Source organism: Pangasianodon hypophthalmus, chromosome 10 (genome assembly GCF_027358585.1).
Source record: "Pangasianodon hypophthalmus isolate fPanHyp1 chromosome 10, fPanHyp1.pri, whole genome shotgun sequence".
NCBI classification, from domain to species: Eukaryota; Metazoa; Chordata; class Actinopteri; order Siluriformes; family Pangasiidae; genus Pangasianodon; species Pangasianodon hypophthalmus.
In genome coordinates this window covers 10,585,827-10,604,106 of record NC_069719.1, presented here as the reverse complement: position 1 = coordinate 10,604,106, position 18,280 = coordinate 10,585,827, and the positions used below count along the sequence as shown (strand labels likewise).

Here is an 18,280-nt window from a genome sequence, read left to right as displayed (position 1 = left end):
GGTGATCTGTGAGGCAGGGTGCTAAGCAGTGTGAAAGGGAACATCAAAGCATGGTTTTGCACACCTATTTCTAGCACACCTATTTCTAGTATATTGACATATTAATCATATTTTTTCATACTAGGATCAATGCCACAATACCATTGCTTCAATTCAGCCAACATGAAAAGAGCAAGACCAGACTTGCACATGCATCTGACCTGCTTCAAAGCGAATCTTCCAGTCCTTGTTGTTGAAACTGTTGTCCACTAATTTCCAGAAAATATCAGCGCCATGGGACAGCGAGAGAGCGTGGAGCAGCTGAGGCACTGCTAGGGAGGCCAGCTGGCAGAACTCAGACTTCAGCACAGACCACAGGCTGGGCACCAGAGCAGATATTGCAGCACACACATACACAATGACTGGAACAGATCTTTGTTTTCTATCATTTTCCTATTTTTCACAGTGCAGATTTAGGGTTAGAGCTGTTATATAAAACAATGTATATAGAAATGGGGTAAACATAATACTCATTACATATAAGGTAAAATGTTATTTAGGCTATTACGTAGCTCCTCTCTAATTAATACCTTGGAATAAGCATCTTCTCTTGGATGTAGGCCAGGAACTGAGGGTGGTCTTTGCGGGCGTGATACAGACACTCCCCATGCAGACACAGGATCCTTACACAGTTCAACATGTTGTAGAGGATGTCTGGCTCCTCAAACTTAGCCATCTCCTACAGTGGGAAAGCAGTACTTACCAGAATTCAAAAAGTAAACAAAAAGCCTTATGTGCAGTGTGGAGAAGGAGAATATGATGTTTACCTGAAGTATGGTATAAATAAGCCTGAGAGAAGCTGGAAGTTGCTGATAGGAGAATTTCCTTTCAGTATTATTCTTTAAAGCTGTGGTAAAGAGGAAAAATGAATACAACATTACAATATTCAAAATAACTAAGAATCAAACAACATGAGTCTCAGGGTACATACATGGCAGGGTTGCTGTCTGCAAAACATCACAGCAGATGTAATCTAATTTTGCTGATTGCTCCACATTTTCTAATTTTTCTGATAGCCATAATGTACACATACGTTGATTATCAAGGGAATCAGTCTGGATCTCAGGGTTGTCCTGGTTGGCCCGCTCTTCTTCTGGTTTGAGGCAATGTTCAGACATGGGAAAGACCAAACTTTCCTCAAGACCGTCTGCAGGCTCCTGTTAGAAAAAGCAAAAATAAGTACTTTATTTACTATTAACTACTATTTACTACTTCCATTTTTTCTCCTATGATGTTCATTTGTGTGTCTGTATATGTGTGTGTCTCACCACCAGGCATATCTCCTCAGGAGGTGTGAGTCTCTGGAGGAGTTCACAGCCCAGTTGGTAGCAAAGGATGCTGGACTGACACAGGCTGCATTCCATAGCCTTCTCGTCCTTTTGGCAGGTGTGTGAGCCACCCCAAGGAGCCTGGAACACACTGTTAATGATCCCTACAATGTCTCTTCCCAGGCTGCCTTCCAATCCCAGAGTTACTCCATCATCCTGAAGCTCCATCTACACAAACATAGAAATATTGGAATCATCTAGATTTCCTTAGAAGATAGATTATGTGAAAAGCAGTGATGTTTATGGTCCTGTGGCATTGGTCACCTGTTTGAGAATGAGGTCAAACATGAGGATGAAGCAGCCCAGGTTCATGTCATCATCATCACAGTCTAGGTCTAGAGCACAGTTACCTGTGGCATGACCCAGGTTCTTAAAGGGACTGCAGCGCAAGGGGCTACGGAATGGGCTTCGGAACGGACTGGGAAAAGGACTAAGGGTGTTGTTATGCCCCCTTCTACCAGGGTCTGACACCACACTCACCTACACACAGACAAGCACATCAAGATCATTGCAAATTATAGAGGCCTTATTTACAAAAAAAATAAATAAATAAATAATCTTATGCATCTAAGCTGAGCTTTTCCCTATTCCACTACTCCCTTTTCTATCAGTAATCCAGTGGTGTTTGGATGTATCACTCGCTTGCCAATAATCAAGCCTTTTTAAAGAGACTATATTTAGTCTTTGCCTTGTTGTCATGACAACCAGCCTCCCTTTAATATTGCACCCAATAATTGAGCAGTCTCTGCACATTGCACAAGCACCTGCATATTGCACAATGTTTATTATTATTTAATGTATTATTCGGATTATACAGAACCCAATCGAGTTGATAAATGTCAGTTATACCCTTCTGGCCCCAGCATTTCCTGTTAGGTCTGTGCCTCGAGTCTTCCTCTGATTGGCCAGCTCCTTCACAGAGTTCACACCATCTGAGAACATGCCAATCAAGAGCTGCAGGGGCACAACAATGTCCAGCTCGGACAGCACCTGCACACATTTGAGTCATAATATATACTATGACAATATTATCTGCAAGACATACGTCAAGCATCAGGTTTAGTGCAAGCACACAGATATATGCACAAATGGTTTAGTCTAAAAATGAAGCATCATGATGCAACACTTTTTAAAAGCTGTGGCAATGAATGTCAATATAATGTTCCAGGTTTAGGGATGATATGGATGTCTGCAAATGTTTAAATGCTCAAATGAAATGACAGTGAAGTTTCATGGACCTAAAGATAAGGCTCTCTGCTGACTGCACTTAGGATGCACCAAGAACAGTCAGTTGCTAAAAATGTGACATCAAAGACTCAAATCTGGGAGCTTTGGCTCACTGTGTTTGTCTCACGATACCACTGACCCAGATCCATACTCAGCATGTGCCATGTCTTTATATATTTTTCCCATAATCCTCCCAAAATAGACACATGGTATGAACAAACTTAGTTCTTAAAGTTGACAAGAAAAGAGAATCAAGGTCAGGGAATTGTTACTGTGACTATTTCAGCGACTTTGTATGATTGTTCCGGGTATATGTAGTATTCTCACATACATGTACATATACTCACATGTAGCCATAGTAAGGCTTGTTCCTGTACAGATGCAGGGTATCCAGTAAATCTGCAACTTATGAAACCGAACATCTCCTCCATGGAGAAGGGCAGTGGACATAATTCTATATCAAACATCTTGCTGTAGGAGGAAGTAGAGAGAAAGAGGTGAGAGGAAACAATATGACCACACCTGCTTCACAATAAAACCCAAAGCAATAAAAGAAACATTGCGTCTTATCAGGTCAAATGAAGAGACTTAATTAATCCAGAATATAAAATCATGGAGGATTTTTCGTAGAGGAGACAAATGAGGACAGGAGACTTAGCTAAAAGGCACACAAACTGCTGTCTTCTCATTAATAGTGACCTCTAAAAGGCTGCTCACTACAGAAATAATTCCACAGAGCCAAAGGGGGTTCCACGTTTGACCTTATTTGTGATGAAGGTCATGGCACCTAGTTGGTGAGTGTGTTGCCATGGTAACCAAGACAGGCTAAGTGAGAGCACGTCTGGGGTTTCTTTAAGCTATGTGTCACAACACCTGAGTGTTAATCACACTTGAAAATAGATTACTTCATATGCATATATTACAGAAATTTTCCCCTTTTTGCCATCTGTTCTATCCTATGGAGAGTTTTCAAATTGTTTTCAAATTGTTTCTTAGTCCAGTACAGGAGTCACCCAGCTCCCAATATCCCTGAACCAGATCCTCAATGCTCTTTTATGGCTGGGTTCAAGTGTTTTTGGAGCAAAAAGAAAGTCTAAAATGCTGTGTGACTGACCTATTTTTATGTCCTTTAATTTGTCTTATGCATGTTTTATGGCTTTTTTCAGCAAATAAGTTTATTGTTATCAACTCAAAAAGCATCATGTGCAGTGGCAGCTTTGTTGCTGAAACAGGGCCAAAACCATGCTACAAAACCACGTGTTCAATGCCATTTTTAACAAAAGTCAGTAAAGATGGAAGTTTAACTGCAACTGCAAAAATGCTATAATATTGAGTGTTCTATTATGAATAAACCATATAATCCATATAGGCAGTCACCGCTATACCTAAGGACTTCCCGGAACTCCTTCAGCTGGTTGTCTGGCACTTCAGTTCGTATGGCCTCCAGCCATTCAGGCATAAAACACTCCCAAAGTGGCTGGCTGATCACGTTATAGGGGATTAAACACAGGATACGGTTCAGGCCCTCCTTCAGCTGTGAAACTGTAGTGCAGGATTTATCCCAGTAGCCGCCCACCTGCAAGCACACACATCCACACACAAACACACACAATCATACAGTCTGAAGGGAGCCTAAATCCATATGAGCAATTTAGTATGCGAAGGTCAGATCCTCTTCTTACCCTGGCAAACTCCACCGGCTTGGGCAACAGGCACATGACCATGACATCGAAACGTACATCACAGACAGTCTTGAGCCATTTTGTTACAAACTGCGGCTTGAGCTTCTCCACTAGACTGCCCACTTCATCGTCCATCATGTAGGCAGTGGAGTGGAACCACTGGAAGACCATGCTAACCAGACGGGCAAGGCTTTCCGTGGGCGTGTTCTCACTGGGGGTACACAGGCTCACCTGGTGCAGAATTAAGGGAATGGAAGAATGGAAAGGTGGATGGAAATGGAGGTTAAAAGGATGAGCTTGTAATTTGTTAGTACAGCTGTAGTAATGCATTAGCTGTATTAGTATGGTATTTGTCAAGTGACTGCTTTAGTAAAGGAAATAATGATAATATGGGTGTGTATTTTAGAAGTCTAGTATTTTGGTAATCAGTACTTATAGCCTTAGTTGTGTAGTATTGGTAATGATGGTGTTATTATATAAAGAAAATAATTTTTCAGTCTGAAACCTAATTCAAGTATATTACAATTTTTTTCCACATAGAATCCAACAGAAAAAACACACACATGCATACTCACGTACATATACACATATCAACATGGATATACTCCTTACCAAGAGCCAGATGCCAAACTGACTGAGAAGCCTCTGATCATGCTGGTCATCCTCTTTGTTGTCAAATTCCAGGTTGTCCAGAGAGTGGTGGGAGGTGGAGAGGCCCATCTGACGCCGGCGGTTCATCTCAAACTCCCGCTGTTCTGCATGGATCTCTGCCTCTTTCAGCAGGCTAACACAATGTGAGACAAATGACAGACAACACCTAATGACACAATGAATGATACATCTAATAATACAGCAAAATACCGTCAATATGTCAATATTTTTACTATCCTGGAATATGAAATGCCCTGCTTCAGTAACTGGGGGTATGAGGCCTCAATGTTGTGCTTGAACTGATTAAAAAAAATGATAAACTGCAGAAATATTTTATAACTCTGTATATACTATTGGTTTGGATAAGAACAATATATCAGACATGAAAAATATCTATGATTTATTACATTACCTTGTAACAATTAAAACATTAACATTTTTTGAAAAGTACTTTAAACTGTAGTAATGCTGGGACACATGAAAGTGTGTTACTGTGTAAATCCTATATGCGTCATACAGTTTCAGGCTCAGTACTGGTCAGTGCAGACAGTGTGGGTACCTGATGACAGACTCCACAGTGCAGACGAGCTCCTCGGCTCCGCACTCACGCGTGTTGATGGGGGGAGGAGATGTCTGGTACAGATGAGTCTCTGCTGAAGCACCCACCTCACTGCTGTGGTGGTTGACATGGCAACGCTTGCAGTAGCGCACGGGCCGGTTGCCATGCCGACCGCAGCAGCCGGCCGAGAAGCAGGTGACAACAGCCCGTCTCACATGAGAGCTGCAGTTCTGTTGGACAGAATCAGGAAGAGAGACAGACGGACAGAGAGAGTAAGTAAATCAAAGCCAAGCAGAGACAGAGGAACAGAAGGAGATGGCAAGAGGAAGAGAAATCAATAACATCCATCCATATCACAGAACAGAAACACAGTTATTACAAGCAACGCATATGCAGGGACCCAAGGAATACAGGGAGATTTATACCCACAGTGTCTCATTTGGCTAAAAATAAAAAAATCATGGTCAAGGACAGGACAGGCTTAATCTGATCATTCCCTAATAGCCGCACTCCTGATATACAGTGTTACTATGCTATATTAACATTAAGTATTATAAGTATTATTAGTATTAAATATTATATTATTCTGATATGCTCCTTTACTGGGTCCATCTGTCACAGCAGAACAGAAATGGCAGTGCAAATGGTAAGAGCAAGTGACTGCAGCAAACTGCCATGCAGACACCCTTAAAAATAAGGTTTTGGCACATCTGTTTGGGGATTGAATTGATTATTTATACGTGATATGGTCTTGTTATAAGGACACATGACCTCCTGCTTCTCTAGGATGGAGAGAACCCAAATCCAGCATTATAGTATATTAATGCCAAGGACACCTATTAAATAAATTATTTTGATTACTGGTATTGATATAAAGGGCATTATTATTATTATTATTATTATTATTATTATTATTATTATTATCATTATTTCTGGTTCTTAAAAGGTGTACAAGGAATCAAGTACGCATAAATAAGATGCATTCTAAGCAACACACTTATCTAAATTAGAAACCTGGCCCAGTACACATAATAGTCAAAAGAACATTTTGCATTATACAATGACAAAGCCTATTTAAAAGATTGTGGATTAAAAATGAGCAAAGCACTGTAAGCTTCAGGACAGCTGCCTCATATGAAAACGTTGTGTGACTGTTTCAGGCAGTGTACCTGAGATTACCACCCACTGCTTTCTGGCTTACTGTGAAAACACAGCAAGGAGGTTTTCCAGGACACACATCATCATGGCCTTCTAGTTCCATTATGAACAAGAAAAGCATGTTGTCTGTCAGTAGGGACACTTGACTATGAATGAATTTTTCAAGGGTGTATTGTGTTGAGACGTAGACTTTTAATCAGCAGAATATGACACTGACGATACACAGACTATATCATATATACTTTCATATAATTTCATTGTGATTTGATAAATATACTTTAAAATCACCAGCACTGAATTAGCATTAATATATTTGAGCCTCAAGGACTTGTCGGTGGATCCACACTTGTATTCATCACTCTTGTAACTACATTTCTCTCCTATTACTTTCATTGTACTAACTGAATAATTCATAGATATTACTGAATAGTATGCTTTAAAATGAATAAATGAATAATAAGAAAAATAATTATAAGAGTTTAAGGGATTCAATTCACACTGGTAGGGTATATTCAGTTCTAATCACTTTACTATCTAAAAGGATCGAACAGTAATGGTTAGACATTATTGTTCAACCATTTAAATGTAATGTTGCTACAGATCTACAGGCTGATGCAGCATATTAGACTTCACGAGAGGCAACAACATGCATGCAGATGTAAGAACGTGAGCTGATTATATCTATTACAGATGAGATCCTGACTACCATGGCAACCACCATGCAAGACACAAGAATAGTCACAGACACAATGAGAGCCAGTCTAAATACAGCTTGTGTAACCTGAATATAAATGTCAGGGTGCGTTCTGTGTAAAAGTACACAAGCGAAAAGGCAGAAATAAGACAAAATTTTGTAATTCTATTTGACATATGCACAATGAATGACCCATTCCCATGCTGAAAGACATGATGTCTCATTGACATGACTACCCCCCCCCCCCCAATACAAGAAAAGAACAGACATCAAATACTATTGATGAAGATCTTACCTTCTTCTGACATATAGCAGATATTTCAGCTGTTTGAGTGAAACAATATAGGATATTGTTATTAAAATATCACTCTTCTGTCAAAATAAAAATTTGTGAATTTTTACATCACATCCTAAATATCTGGAATGTAGGTCCACTGTAGCTCAATCCAGATGTGTAACACACTTGACTGCCTGGTAAAAGCTTTATATTTGGATTATTTATATAGAAGAATGAGCAGGAGGTTCATAAATAAATGTTTTTATAGTCTATCATCTCACTTGCAAGGCTAAAATTATTCATGTGTAACCAGAATCTCTGTGTGTGGTTTGACTGTGTGTATGAGTGTGTCTATGTGTGGGGTATGTTATTATTCAACATGAAATATCTACAAGATGAACAATAATGCTGACCTTGAGGTAAGAGCACATCAACCAGCCACTCTGCATGGTCTCTACAGATGCAAAACATAAGAAGAAGAACACACATGAAACATTCATGTCTCATACAAGATTGGTTTAAAAACCAATATTGACAACTGACAGCACTCTGCCAACCCTGCTTACACTGACTCAATTCTTTTCTCTTTCAACATCTCTTCACACAATGCTACAGGTCATTTACAAGATGAGGCCACATGAAAGGCAAGATTAATGAACAGGGTAAAACCCACAGCTGTTTAATTAACAATGATAATGTTACAGACTCTTGGCAAAGAGGGGATAATATAACCATGGTAACTACTGATGTGAGCAAACACCATGACCAGTGAGACACTCATTCACAGACCACTGTGTACCTAGAGTGTACCTAATAAATAAAGCCTACCCTGCAATCCTCTGACTACATTCTTCACAGATATACAGAGGAGGAGGCTTGTCTCCCAGAGCAACCGAGAGAGTCGGGTCGATGCACATCTGAGTGGAAAAATACAACAGGCATGTTACTGGACTCCAGGTCCACATTATCACAATAACTGTCACACAAATTAGACAATATTAGCAATAGCAAAAGACCGTCAGTAAGATTCACACTGGTTGTTTACCATGTAACTTATTTTCAGATATGCACCTAAAAGTAGGATTTGTTGACATTATCGGAATCATTTGAGATTTAATGTCACAAGCACATACACCCTGCAATACGTCAGATTAAATTCATTGCCATATTGAAGCCCTGAAGTACTTATTCTGTTTAATGACAAGGGTCAGTAGTTGGGCTGCAGCTCTTAATACAATGGCCAGTAATTTACAGAGCTCTTCTACTCATGCGATCACCCCATCCTCCGGCAGCACCGGGTCATCTCTTCCAATTAAGCTCCTCCACCTCCTGCCCAGAATGCACTGCCCCCTCTCAGGCCTGCAATAATTGAAATGCGGGGCATGTCTATTCCTGTTTCATTCTCACTTCAGTGTGCAAGCCCAGACAATATTGATGGAGAAGGATAAATGGCTACAGACATTATCAGCGACGTGTGCATGTTTGTGTGTGTTTGTGCACTTGCTTGCAAAGGTGTGCGCGTCTTAGGCCTTATATAGTGGAAAATGCGACTGAAAGAAAATAGATACATATGAATGCATGCATATTTAAATGAGATCAACTTTAGTAAACCAGTTTGTACTGTACCTTCACTGCAGGCTTATTAATTGAATTCTGACACTCAATATGTTGGCAGTGAATGGGATTCCAGGCTGCAGAAGTGGGAGAGAGGAGCAAAGGAGAAAGAAAAGAACATTTTAATGCATGATTTTAAATAAGTAACAAAAAAGATTATGAAAAACAGCATAAAATCAGATATTTTGGTGATTTAAAGCTCTTAGAGTGCCAGTCAAGTGTTTGGGCTCACCTACTCATAGAAAGATTTCCTCTGTTTTTACGATTTTACACATTTTAGAAAAATATTGATGACATCATAGCTATGAAATAACACTTAATGCACAAATTCTCTTCACTAGCTCTATGAGAAATGCTTTTTCCAGTAGTTTGAAAAAAAAAAATCCACATATCCTAAGCACTTGTGGGCTGCTTTTACTACATAAAAACTGCTTAATAAATTTAGATTTAAAAACATATTTTGGACAGAATTTCGTGCGGCATTAGCTTCATTTTTTTTTGTCTTAGAAACAAATTTTAGCACAAGCCATTAGATCAAAATGCCCTTAAGATCAAGAAAAGCATACATTCAGTCAGGTTTGTACAAACCTGTGAGTATATACATAAGCAGAACTCAATGGACCAACAATATTGACTCACCTGTGTACTGGAGCCCCCTGTACTCACTAATTGCACCTGGAGGCTTGAGATTAGGCCAGTAATGGAAGAGCATTTGAACAGCAGGAGGCTTTACTTGGGATGGTCCATAAGATATTACATACAGAAGGTCCTAAAAACAGTAAAAGAATCTTTTTTTTTTTGAGGCAATGCCCAACATTGAAATACTCTCAAGAGATAACAGGGTCTAAAAACACTACCTTCCACACTTCCTGCTTATACTTCATCAGGCACTCCAAAAGCTGACAGTGGTACACTAATATCAGCATAAAAACAACTGATCAGCTAATGTTTATTTTCTTGTCATTATTCATTGAATATATTCTCCAGAACACTGGAACACGTAAAATGTATCTACCTGGGTTTGAGGTATACTGCATAGCAATCATTAGCATAGAGGAAGCAGATAGATTGACGTATGCAGGGACCCCTCCTTCTCTCCGAGTTGAACCCACTTTAAAAAAATCACAAGGCATCAGTTTATAGAAATAAATGGCAATGTTTACATAAAGGTTCCTTAGCTAACAATATTTTCTGCATGAGTTAACATTAAAAACCACGAACTACAGCAAATAACAAAATGAGTAACAATATAAGCAAGAAAGTAATGTAATTGATATTTAATTGTTGACAAAATATATCTGCATTCACTAATGTTTATGCAAATCATGATTAAAAGTAAGCCACATAAATTAGCAAAAATTAATACAAGTGGTAGTTATTTTGTTAAAGTCACTTATGGTCCAGTAATGCTGAAGTAAACGGTTTGCTCATGCTAACTAATTAAATAATGTCACTCAGTGGAACCTTAATGTAAAGCACTTCTGAAAAAAATATACTGTATGTATAAATGAAAAACCTTTGCATGGATGCAAGACTGAATAACATTCACCGCCCATTAAAATGATTTCAGATAACAAACAGATGTGTACAGTTTGATTCTCACTGTCACTGTCAGTATCTTGGGAATTCAAGCTGTGAGAACATCATGTCATCATGATCTTTGGGACAGAGTGTTCCATTTTACTTGGCTCTAGATGTGAAATCTACTCTATTGAAGATAGCCCTTGGTCTTTGCAAGCCCCCAATCTGTCATCTCTTGCTCCATTTTACATTTTACAGAGATAAAGAACAAAATGTATATGTCTATATACTATACACTCATAGAAAAGACAGCGGCCATTTAACCTCTGATGATTAAATACAATTAAATGAATCACATTATTATTATTATTATTATTATTATTATTATTATTATTATTATTATTATCAGAAATTTCTTTAATCAAAATTTTATTTAAAGGATGATAGCAGTGCCCTTTTTATAAATAATAACAGGATAATACTCACATATAGCCATAGGGAGGAAGGATGTGCTCAGGTATTCTATGATGTCTTTGTGTAGGAAGGGAGGGAAGGTGGCTAAGGTGGAGATCATAGTATAGGGCAAAGTGCTGAGAATATCATCGCTGAGAAAGGGTAGAAGGCAAGTTGTTGTGTAAAATATGGCCTGCCCCAGATCTGATGAGGGGAAGAGGAGAAAAGTAAAGAGACAAAAAAGAGAAACTAATGTAACAGGCTCCTGCTCTACATGTGGATTTAGATTCACACAATTTCAGGTACTGTTAAAGGTAGTATAAAATTATTTACACTGTTTGTATTAAACATTCCTGGAAGAAAGAGTATTGTATATGTGGGTATGACACCAGACAGTCAGCAAATCTCTGAAATTCAAGGCAAAGAAAGAAAAGGAAACTTTACAGCTATTTTAATAAAAGCCTTAGAAAGTGTGGATCACTCTCTGCTCAGTGAAAGAGTTTATCTTCAGTGGGGTGTAGAGCACTTGAGTGGTAATATGGGCTCTAAAGAGTGATAAACTATTCATGCCATACAAAGACCCAGTATGCTGGCAAAGATACTAGCGCAGGTCAGAAGCTTTTAAAATGGCTACCTCTGCATGTTGAGTATATGAATTAAGTTCAGTAAGTCATGGCTATCAGGTGAGTGATTATTTAATTGTGAATCTGAAACATGAAGAGATTTCCAATATTTATTGATCAGAATATAATACAATTCTGATATACTGTATGTATTTATACATGTATATCAGAAGTGTACAGCTTTGGTCCTTCACCTTTTTTAGGTATCACTGGACGAAATGACATGTTATAGTGTTGAGAACCCTGGCTACGGATCACTCACCGTGCTGACCGTGCTGCAGCAGGGGCACCAGGTCAAGCAAGGTGACGAGGGTGGCATAAAGCCCCTGATAGTCCAGAGAGGGGTACTCTGAGAGCTGAGCGTCCCGACTCTGCTGGGCGGCCCCCCCCCGGTCGGCCGGGGCGTCCCGCAGAACGCTGTAAAGGAGGGAGCGAGTAACTGTAGGGTTGATGGAACTGACTTGTGGTCTTAGAGATGGGGTGAGTGGGAATGGCACAGGAAAAAGACACATGGTCATGGGCACGGCCAAATTGGAAGCTTCCTGGCTCTCCTTCCTGCCTGTACGGGACAGGATGCTGCTCCGGGGGGAAAGGGGAACAGGGGAAAAAAAGAGACAACAAAGACACAAAGAAACAGCACATTACATTGAAATGGCTCTACAGAGACAGTGTAAGTAGAAAAGAACCAAACCCAGATAAACCCCACATAGGATGCAGTGTCTCCACTCTTACATCACTGAGCATGTGTGTTTTTTCTTTTTGATTTTTTTAAAATTATTTTTGACTTATGAAAGTGGCATTATTCCTTAAAATTATTATTTTTTAATTTTATTGAAAAACAAAAAGGTGCCAACAGAAGCTTGCAAAGAACTGCAATGATCACTGCATCTCATGCGTATCTGGTGACAAGGAGCAAAAATATAAAAAAATGGCATGTTTTCAGTGGCAGCCCCGTACTTCTCCAGAGGAAAAGCGTTAAAGAAACACTGACCTCTCTGATTAAATCAATTGCGAGGCAGCCGTGCAAGTCAAATCAGTTAGGAGGCCAAATAACCATGCTTTGTTCAAGAAACAAAAAAGAAAGAATGGCAGGGGCTGTCAAAGATGAGAGCAATTTCAAATTGGTTCGGGCACAAATACAGAGATGACACTTCTGAAACATGCTTCAGCCAGTAATAAACATGTATGTGAGGTTAGACTAAAAGTTCCCTGATCACAACACATGTTTATTGCATCATAAAAAATAATGTCAGTATGTAAGTACATTATGATACTTGCTCAGTATCATTGGGGAAGAGAACTAATGAGATCCAACAGGCATATGGATTTCAGTTCTAAAATAAATGTAGCTAGTCTACGGTTAGGGAAGAAACTGTAATGGAAAAGGAATAAGGTTGCTTCAAACGGGATGGCTGGTAGCATTATGCTTGTGGACTAATGGGGGATGGACATTTGTGTTTGCTGTCTCCTGGGAGTATTTTTCCCTAATTCTCTGAAGGAAAATGGCAGCAAAATTTTATTGATCTATGATGGGCTTGAGAGCGTTGGGAAGAGAAAAAATTTTGTCTTTTGATGCACATTACATAAAAACAGTGTGATGTGTCATTGGTCAAACTGCAAACTCTATAAACATTTATCTATAAACATATGCATGTCATTGATAGAATTCAGTTCAACATTTCTATTACTTGTTAACAGTGATGGTAATACACAAAGAGAATAGCACAGAATAGCATAAAATTATACTCTATAAGATTTCAGTCCTGCTGTTTCTATATAAATCTTTTTGCAAATGTATAATGGACAATACATATGTTAATTAAACATAATAAACTGAATCATAAAGAGTATAATTTTAAGTCCTAACTAAGCTTTTAACTAATCATTTATGTTCATCATCAGTATAATTTCAATAACAGTAAATGCACAAAAGACAATCACAGACACACACACACACACACACACACACACACACACACACACTGATGCTATTCTGCATGTCCAAACATGTAATTCAAGACTCCATGGACAAGCGAGCAATTAAAGAATTCTGTCTTATATAAACAGTAAAGCAATGTATAATTAGTTACATGTTTTATTTGCTATAAATATTTTTATAAATAATATAATGTAATATAATATATTTCAACCCTATTACCTAAATAATTATCATGACAGTAAGTGTAGACTCATTCGAAGTGCTTGATCTTGACTACTATTTATGTCTCATATCAAATGAGAGTTTACTAGCTTTTTTTGGCCCCTTACTCAGACAACATAAACTTTCCCACAAGACTTCTTGCCCTTTTCAGTTACATGTCATTAGCCCCCTGCAGCAGTCCTGCTGAAACACTACTATGGCCTTGTATCAAATATCCATTTGGCTGCTCGATCCTCTCTCTGTCTGGCTTATTCTCTCTAAGACTGTGACATATGCTGTGTCCCTGCCATCCTGCTCTCAAGCTTCACTGCTCGTCTTTTTTTTTAACCCCGGGCACTCTGTAAAACAGGTGTCTGCAAAAACCTAAGCATAAAAAGTGTTTTAAACTGGTTACTTTTTTCTTTTTGGAAAATGACTTATGGTCCTTGCATATAGAGGCTGTCATCACTGCTGTTCTTCCTGTAACCTTAATTTATACTAGGCATTTCTGCAAAAAAATTTGAAATAATCATGAAATAAACAACTTTTATCTTATACAAGGTTACTAGATCATGCTCTATTAAGTAAGCAATAAAACACAATGGGGTGTGCTGTTATAGGAAAATAATCAATGACAGGGTAGTGTGATGAATTATCACCCTGAAGTTGATTATTTTCCAACAGCAGCAAATCCTGAAGTGTTTTATTCTTCTTATACCATAATTTCCCAATGACTGCAGTTCATTTATTTAAGAAAGAAATATTAAGAAAAACACCTCATCCATTTATAATTACATTTATGTAAGACAAAAAAAAAATGCAGCTTGCCTTAACGAGAAACTGCAAATCCCTCTTTCCTGAAGACTTTCTCACACCAGAAAACTTAAAGTTACAGCTTTACCTTTTTCTGTCACAAAGTGCTGACACTGAAGACTCCTTCCAAAAACCCTAAATAAATGACTCCTCAGAGGAAGCTGCACCATATCAACAGTTATATGTTTTTAATCCTTTTATGTGGAACGTCCACCAAGTCCCTGTGTAAGTTGTTACTATAGAAACGATAAAATATTAGAACGAATGCACTAATATAAACCTTGAACTATTGGCAGAGCTGTGCTGTCATAGAAAATCAATCAACAGCTTCTGACTAATCAGAATCAAGCATTCAACAGCAGTGTGGTATAAATAAATTTAAGTACTGAAAGATATTTTTAATTCCGTTGATGCTGTATAGTTATGGTTGAAATGTTTTTTAAAGTATGGATCACAGACAGAGTATTGAGCAAGCCAAATGTAAAAAAAAACCAACATTTTGACTACTTCAGCACAATAGAGTACTGGGCAGAATTCTAAACATACTAACAATCTGTACTGTACCATTGCCACTATAGTCTCTACACTACATTACAAATAATAAGATACTAAAGATACTAATTGTGCCTAAATACCCTAAAACTACTTATAGCTGAACACTAAAACTCACATAACACAAATATCTGTAGTGTATATCTTTACATCACCTGTTGGTCCAAGCGTAGTACACTTACCTGAGCAGGGTTTGAGAAAAGTATTTCAGTGTGTTTGCAATGTCTGTCCCAGATGGCACAGGGTAAATATTGTGTAGCACACGGTTGTGATACTCTTGCAAGTATCGAATCTTAGAGGCAACTAAACAAAGAGCAAAGTGATACAGAATCAACAGAAAGCAAGGCCTCAGTGCCTTCATTGAGGATTAAAGAACATAAATGGGCCTATAGTTCAGCCAAATCTGCTGCTTTTAACTGCATTGTACACCATGACTGAACACACACACACACACACACACACACACAGTGATGGACAGAAAATACTGAGATTGTAAAGGCAGCTTTCCCAGCATTCCCATTCAAAAGCCATTCAAAAGCCACAGAATTTCAAAGTGTATATGACTTTCAGATTTGACACAGAAAATAGGAGACAAACACAAAAAAGGTAGTGAACAGTTTCAGCAGACGTTAACTAAAGCTGTTTTTTGAAACTCAAATTTCAAACAATTTATGCCCAACATTGTACCACATGCACAGTGTAGAACATCTGAATGCTAGTGCAGGAAAGATGTTTTCTGAAGTTTTGGAAAGTAGACACACCTCTTTGCCCTGATTGGTTAAATGTTGGTGGTCCACATAATGTGTTTTTTCCACTCGTTTACAGAGTCAGAAACAACAGAGACCAGAGTTTTATATCTCAAGCTGTCAGAACATGAGAATGTTTTACACATATCACAAAATTTATTCCGGTTTAAAAATCGTTGAATCCACCTTTAAACCAAGTTCTAACTGTTTATTCCTGTTCACCAAGTGCTATTGTGAGGGGAAATGCAAGACTTTGGGCCTTTCTTCTGTTTCGTCCCTTTCTATAAAAGTCTATAAAGGTGCATGCCACTGAGAAGGTATTAACTGATAAAATATTAACTTTATTAGAGATGTTATAGCATTAGAACAGGTAATGTGAAGAATTGAACAGGTAATGTGCCGAAAAAAAAAGTGACAATACTTCTGTTATATTTTCTTTTTTAGTTTGCTTTTGAGTTGAATCAGGTTTAATGTACTCTGTATGAAATATAGATATTGTACTATCTTGATAAGCAAACCAGCACAAATTATATATTTTATGGCACAATTATATACAGTATACTACTGATTTCATAAAGGAGTCATCTAAGTGTTTTTTTTTTTTTTTTTTTTAAATGTTAGGGCTGTTTTGGGCATCATGATCTTGTAGTTATGGTCAGTAAATATTCAGTTTGCTCTGAGCATCTATCTAACCTGCACTATGTGACCTTTAGGAGTGACCTGTAGATAGTTGTTGCTATCCCACTTTTCCAGTGAGTCACTGGAGCACTAATGTGTATTCAGTGCAATCTCTCCTACCACTCATGATCTAGCTGCTCATAGATCATGCTATCCAGCAAAATATAGCATGCAAACCCCTAAGAAAGAGACAGTGAGAAAGAGAGAGAGAGCTGTTCATTGTTTGTATAAAGCTTACATTTTATTTTATAGTATTTACATTTTATTTACAATTAGTTCTTCATGTTTGCTGATGTGCCATAATACCCAGTTGTGCTACACTTGTTAATTCTGATACGATAATAATAATAATAATAATAATAATAATAATAATAATAATAAACAAGCTAGTCTATAGACCCCCTCTCTGCAACATGCAGAAGGTTTACATGAAGCTTTCTAGGCATAATTAGAAGTCCATTTTCCAGCTCGACCTTGAGAAATGTCTGTCTTGCCCAAATCTTTCACATTTAATTCATAAGCCATCAGCTGATTTTTCCTTCGTTTAGAATTCACCTAGACAGAAAACATCTCCTCCTTCCTGTCCTGCAGCCTGGAGGACGTGTTGCAGCCTTCTGCGCCTTAGCAACATCTCTCTCTCTCTCTCTCCCTCTCTCTCTCTCTCTCAGGGTCTCTCTCTCTCTCTCTCATCACGAAGGGCAGCTATCCTATATTCAACAATGACCACCACGGCGGCGTGAAATAAAACCCAAACGTGTGCCAGATGTACTTACACTGCTCTGCTTTCGTGGACATGCTGAACCCTCGGTGAGAATCCTGGAGGAGTCAGAGTGGAGATGTGATTTAACCCTGCGGTGTTTGCGGTCTTTCCCCCCCTCAGTGTTGGAAAAGTGAGCGGAGCCCCCCTCGCGCTCCGGCTCGCGCAGGTTATACCACTATTGCCACAGCATCTCCAAACGGCATTCGCCAACCGAAATAAGCTTAAATACTCCCTCTTTATCCGAGGTAGTCTGTCGTTTCCCAGTGTCTCCTTATCTCTGAGGTAGCCTGAATGTTTATTTCGTGTTCCTGGTATTCTCGGTAAAAATCTACAAAAGGTAGGTTAGTCTACCCGACTCACCTTTGTACCGCGAATGGACTATTCCGTGTCGAACATTTTCCATTGATGATATTAATTTCTGGCGACCATGACGTTGCTGGTGAAGGATTTCACGTCTTTTAGATTTTTTAATTAAAGTGATGCATGGGTCAAGCTGCTGGTTGCCTCTTATAACATGTGTGCTGTAGGGTGAGCTGAAGGTGCAACAGTTGGTTTGAAATAAATTACTTTAAGCTGTAGAATAGCCCTAGTCCTAATATATTGTATTGTAATATATTGTACTAGAACCATGGGTAGATTCATATTCTGATTTTTTTTCCTAAATATAATTTTAACCAAGGTTACACTCATAAATAATGTTATCTGAACTTTTTCTTGTTGCAGATGTACACTCAAAGGTACTTTGTCCTTTTCATGGACTGTGTA

General features: G+C 38.4%; 1 protein-coding gene across 4 annotated transcripts in view; it reads right to left on the bottom strand.

Moving 5' to 3' along the window:
• The window catches only part of LOC113538935 (protein unc-79 homolog), a 35,576-nt gene extending 17,534 nt beyond the window's left edge, over positions 1-18,042 (bottom strand). For 2 of the 4 annotated variants that reach the window (XM_026934408.3, XM_053237718.1), the window contains exons 1-23: positions 17,529-18,036; positions 15,514-15,634; positions 12,089-12,402; positions 11,237-11,407; positions 10,245-10,340; positions 10,087-10,142; positions 9,869-9,998; positions 9,242-9,306; positions 8,444-8,532; positions 8,029-8,069; positions 7,634-7,662; positions 5,487-5,716; positions 4,889-5,060; positions 4,277-4,507; positions 3,980-4,170; positions 2,942-3,065; positions 2,217-2,357; positions 1,632-1,847; positions 1,308-1,535; positions 1,073-1,196; positions 807-886; positions 570-718; positions 201-358 (exon numbers count right to left, since the gene is read on the bottom strand). In XM_026934408.3, the coding sequence (XP_026790209.2) occupies positions 201-358; positions 570-718; positions 807-886; positions 1,073-1,196; positions 1,308-1,535; positions 1,632-1,847; positions 2,217-2,357; positions 2,942-3,065; positions 3,980-4,170; positions 4,277-4,507; positions 4,889-5,060; positions 5,487-5,716; positions 7,634-7,662; positions 8,029-8,069; positions 8,444-8,532; positions 9,242-9,306; positions 9,869-9,998; positions 10,087-10,142; positions 10,245-10,340; positions 11,237-11,407; positions 12,089-12,402; positions 15,514-15,634; positions 17,529-17,550 (3,178 nt within the window). In that variant the 5' untranslated portion in view covers positions 17,551-18,036. Of the gene's footprint in view, positions 1-200; positions 359-569; positions 719-806; positions 887-1,072; positions 1,197-1,307; positions 1,536-1,631; positions 1,848-2,216; positions 2,358-2,941; positions 3,066-3,979; positions 4,171-4,276; positions 4,508-4,888; positions 5,061-5,486; positions 5,717-7,633; positions 7,663-8,028; positions 8,070-8,443; positions 8,533-9,241; positions 9,307-9,868; positions 9,999-10,086; positions 10,143-10,244; positions 10,341-11,236; positions 11,408-12,088; positions 12,403-15,513; positions 15,635-17,528 lie in introns of all 4 variants that reach the window. The other 2 variants (XM_053237717.1, XM_026934410.3) reach the window with 2 other exon arrangements.
• Between the last annotated feature and the right edge of the window lie 238 nt (positions 18,043-18,280).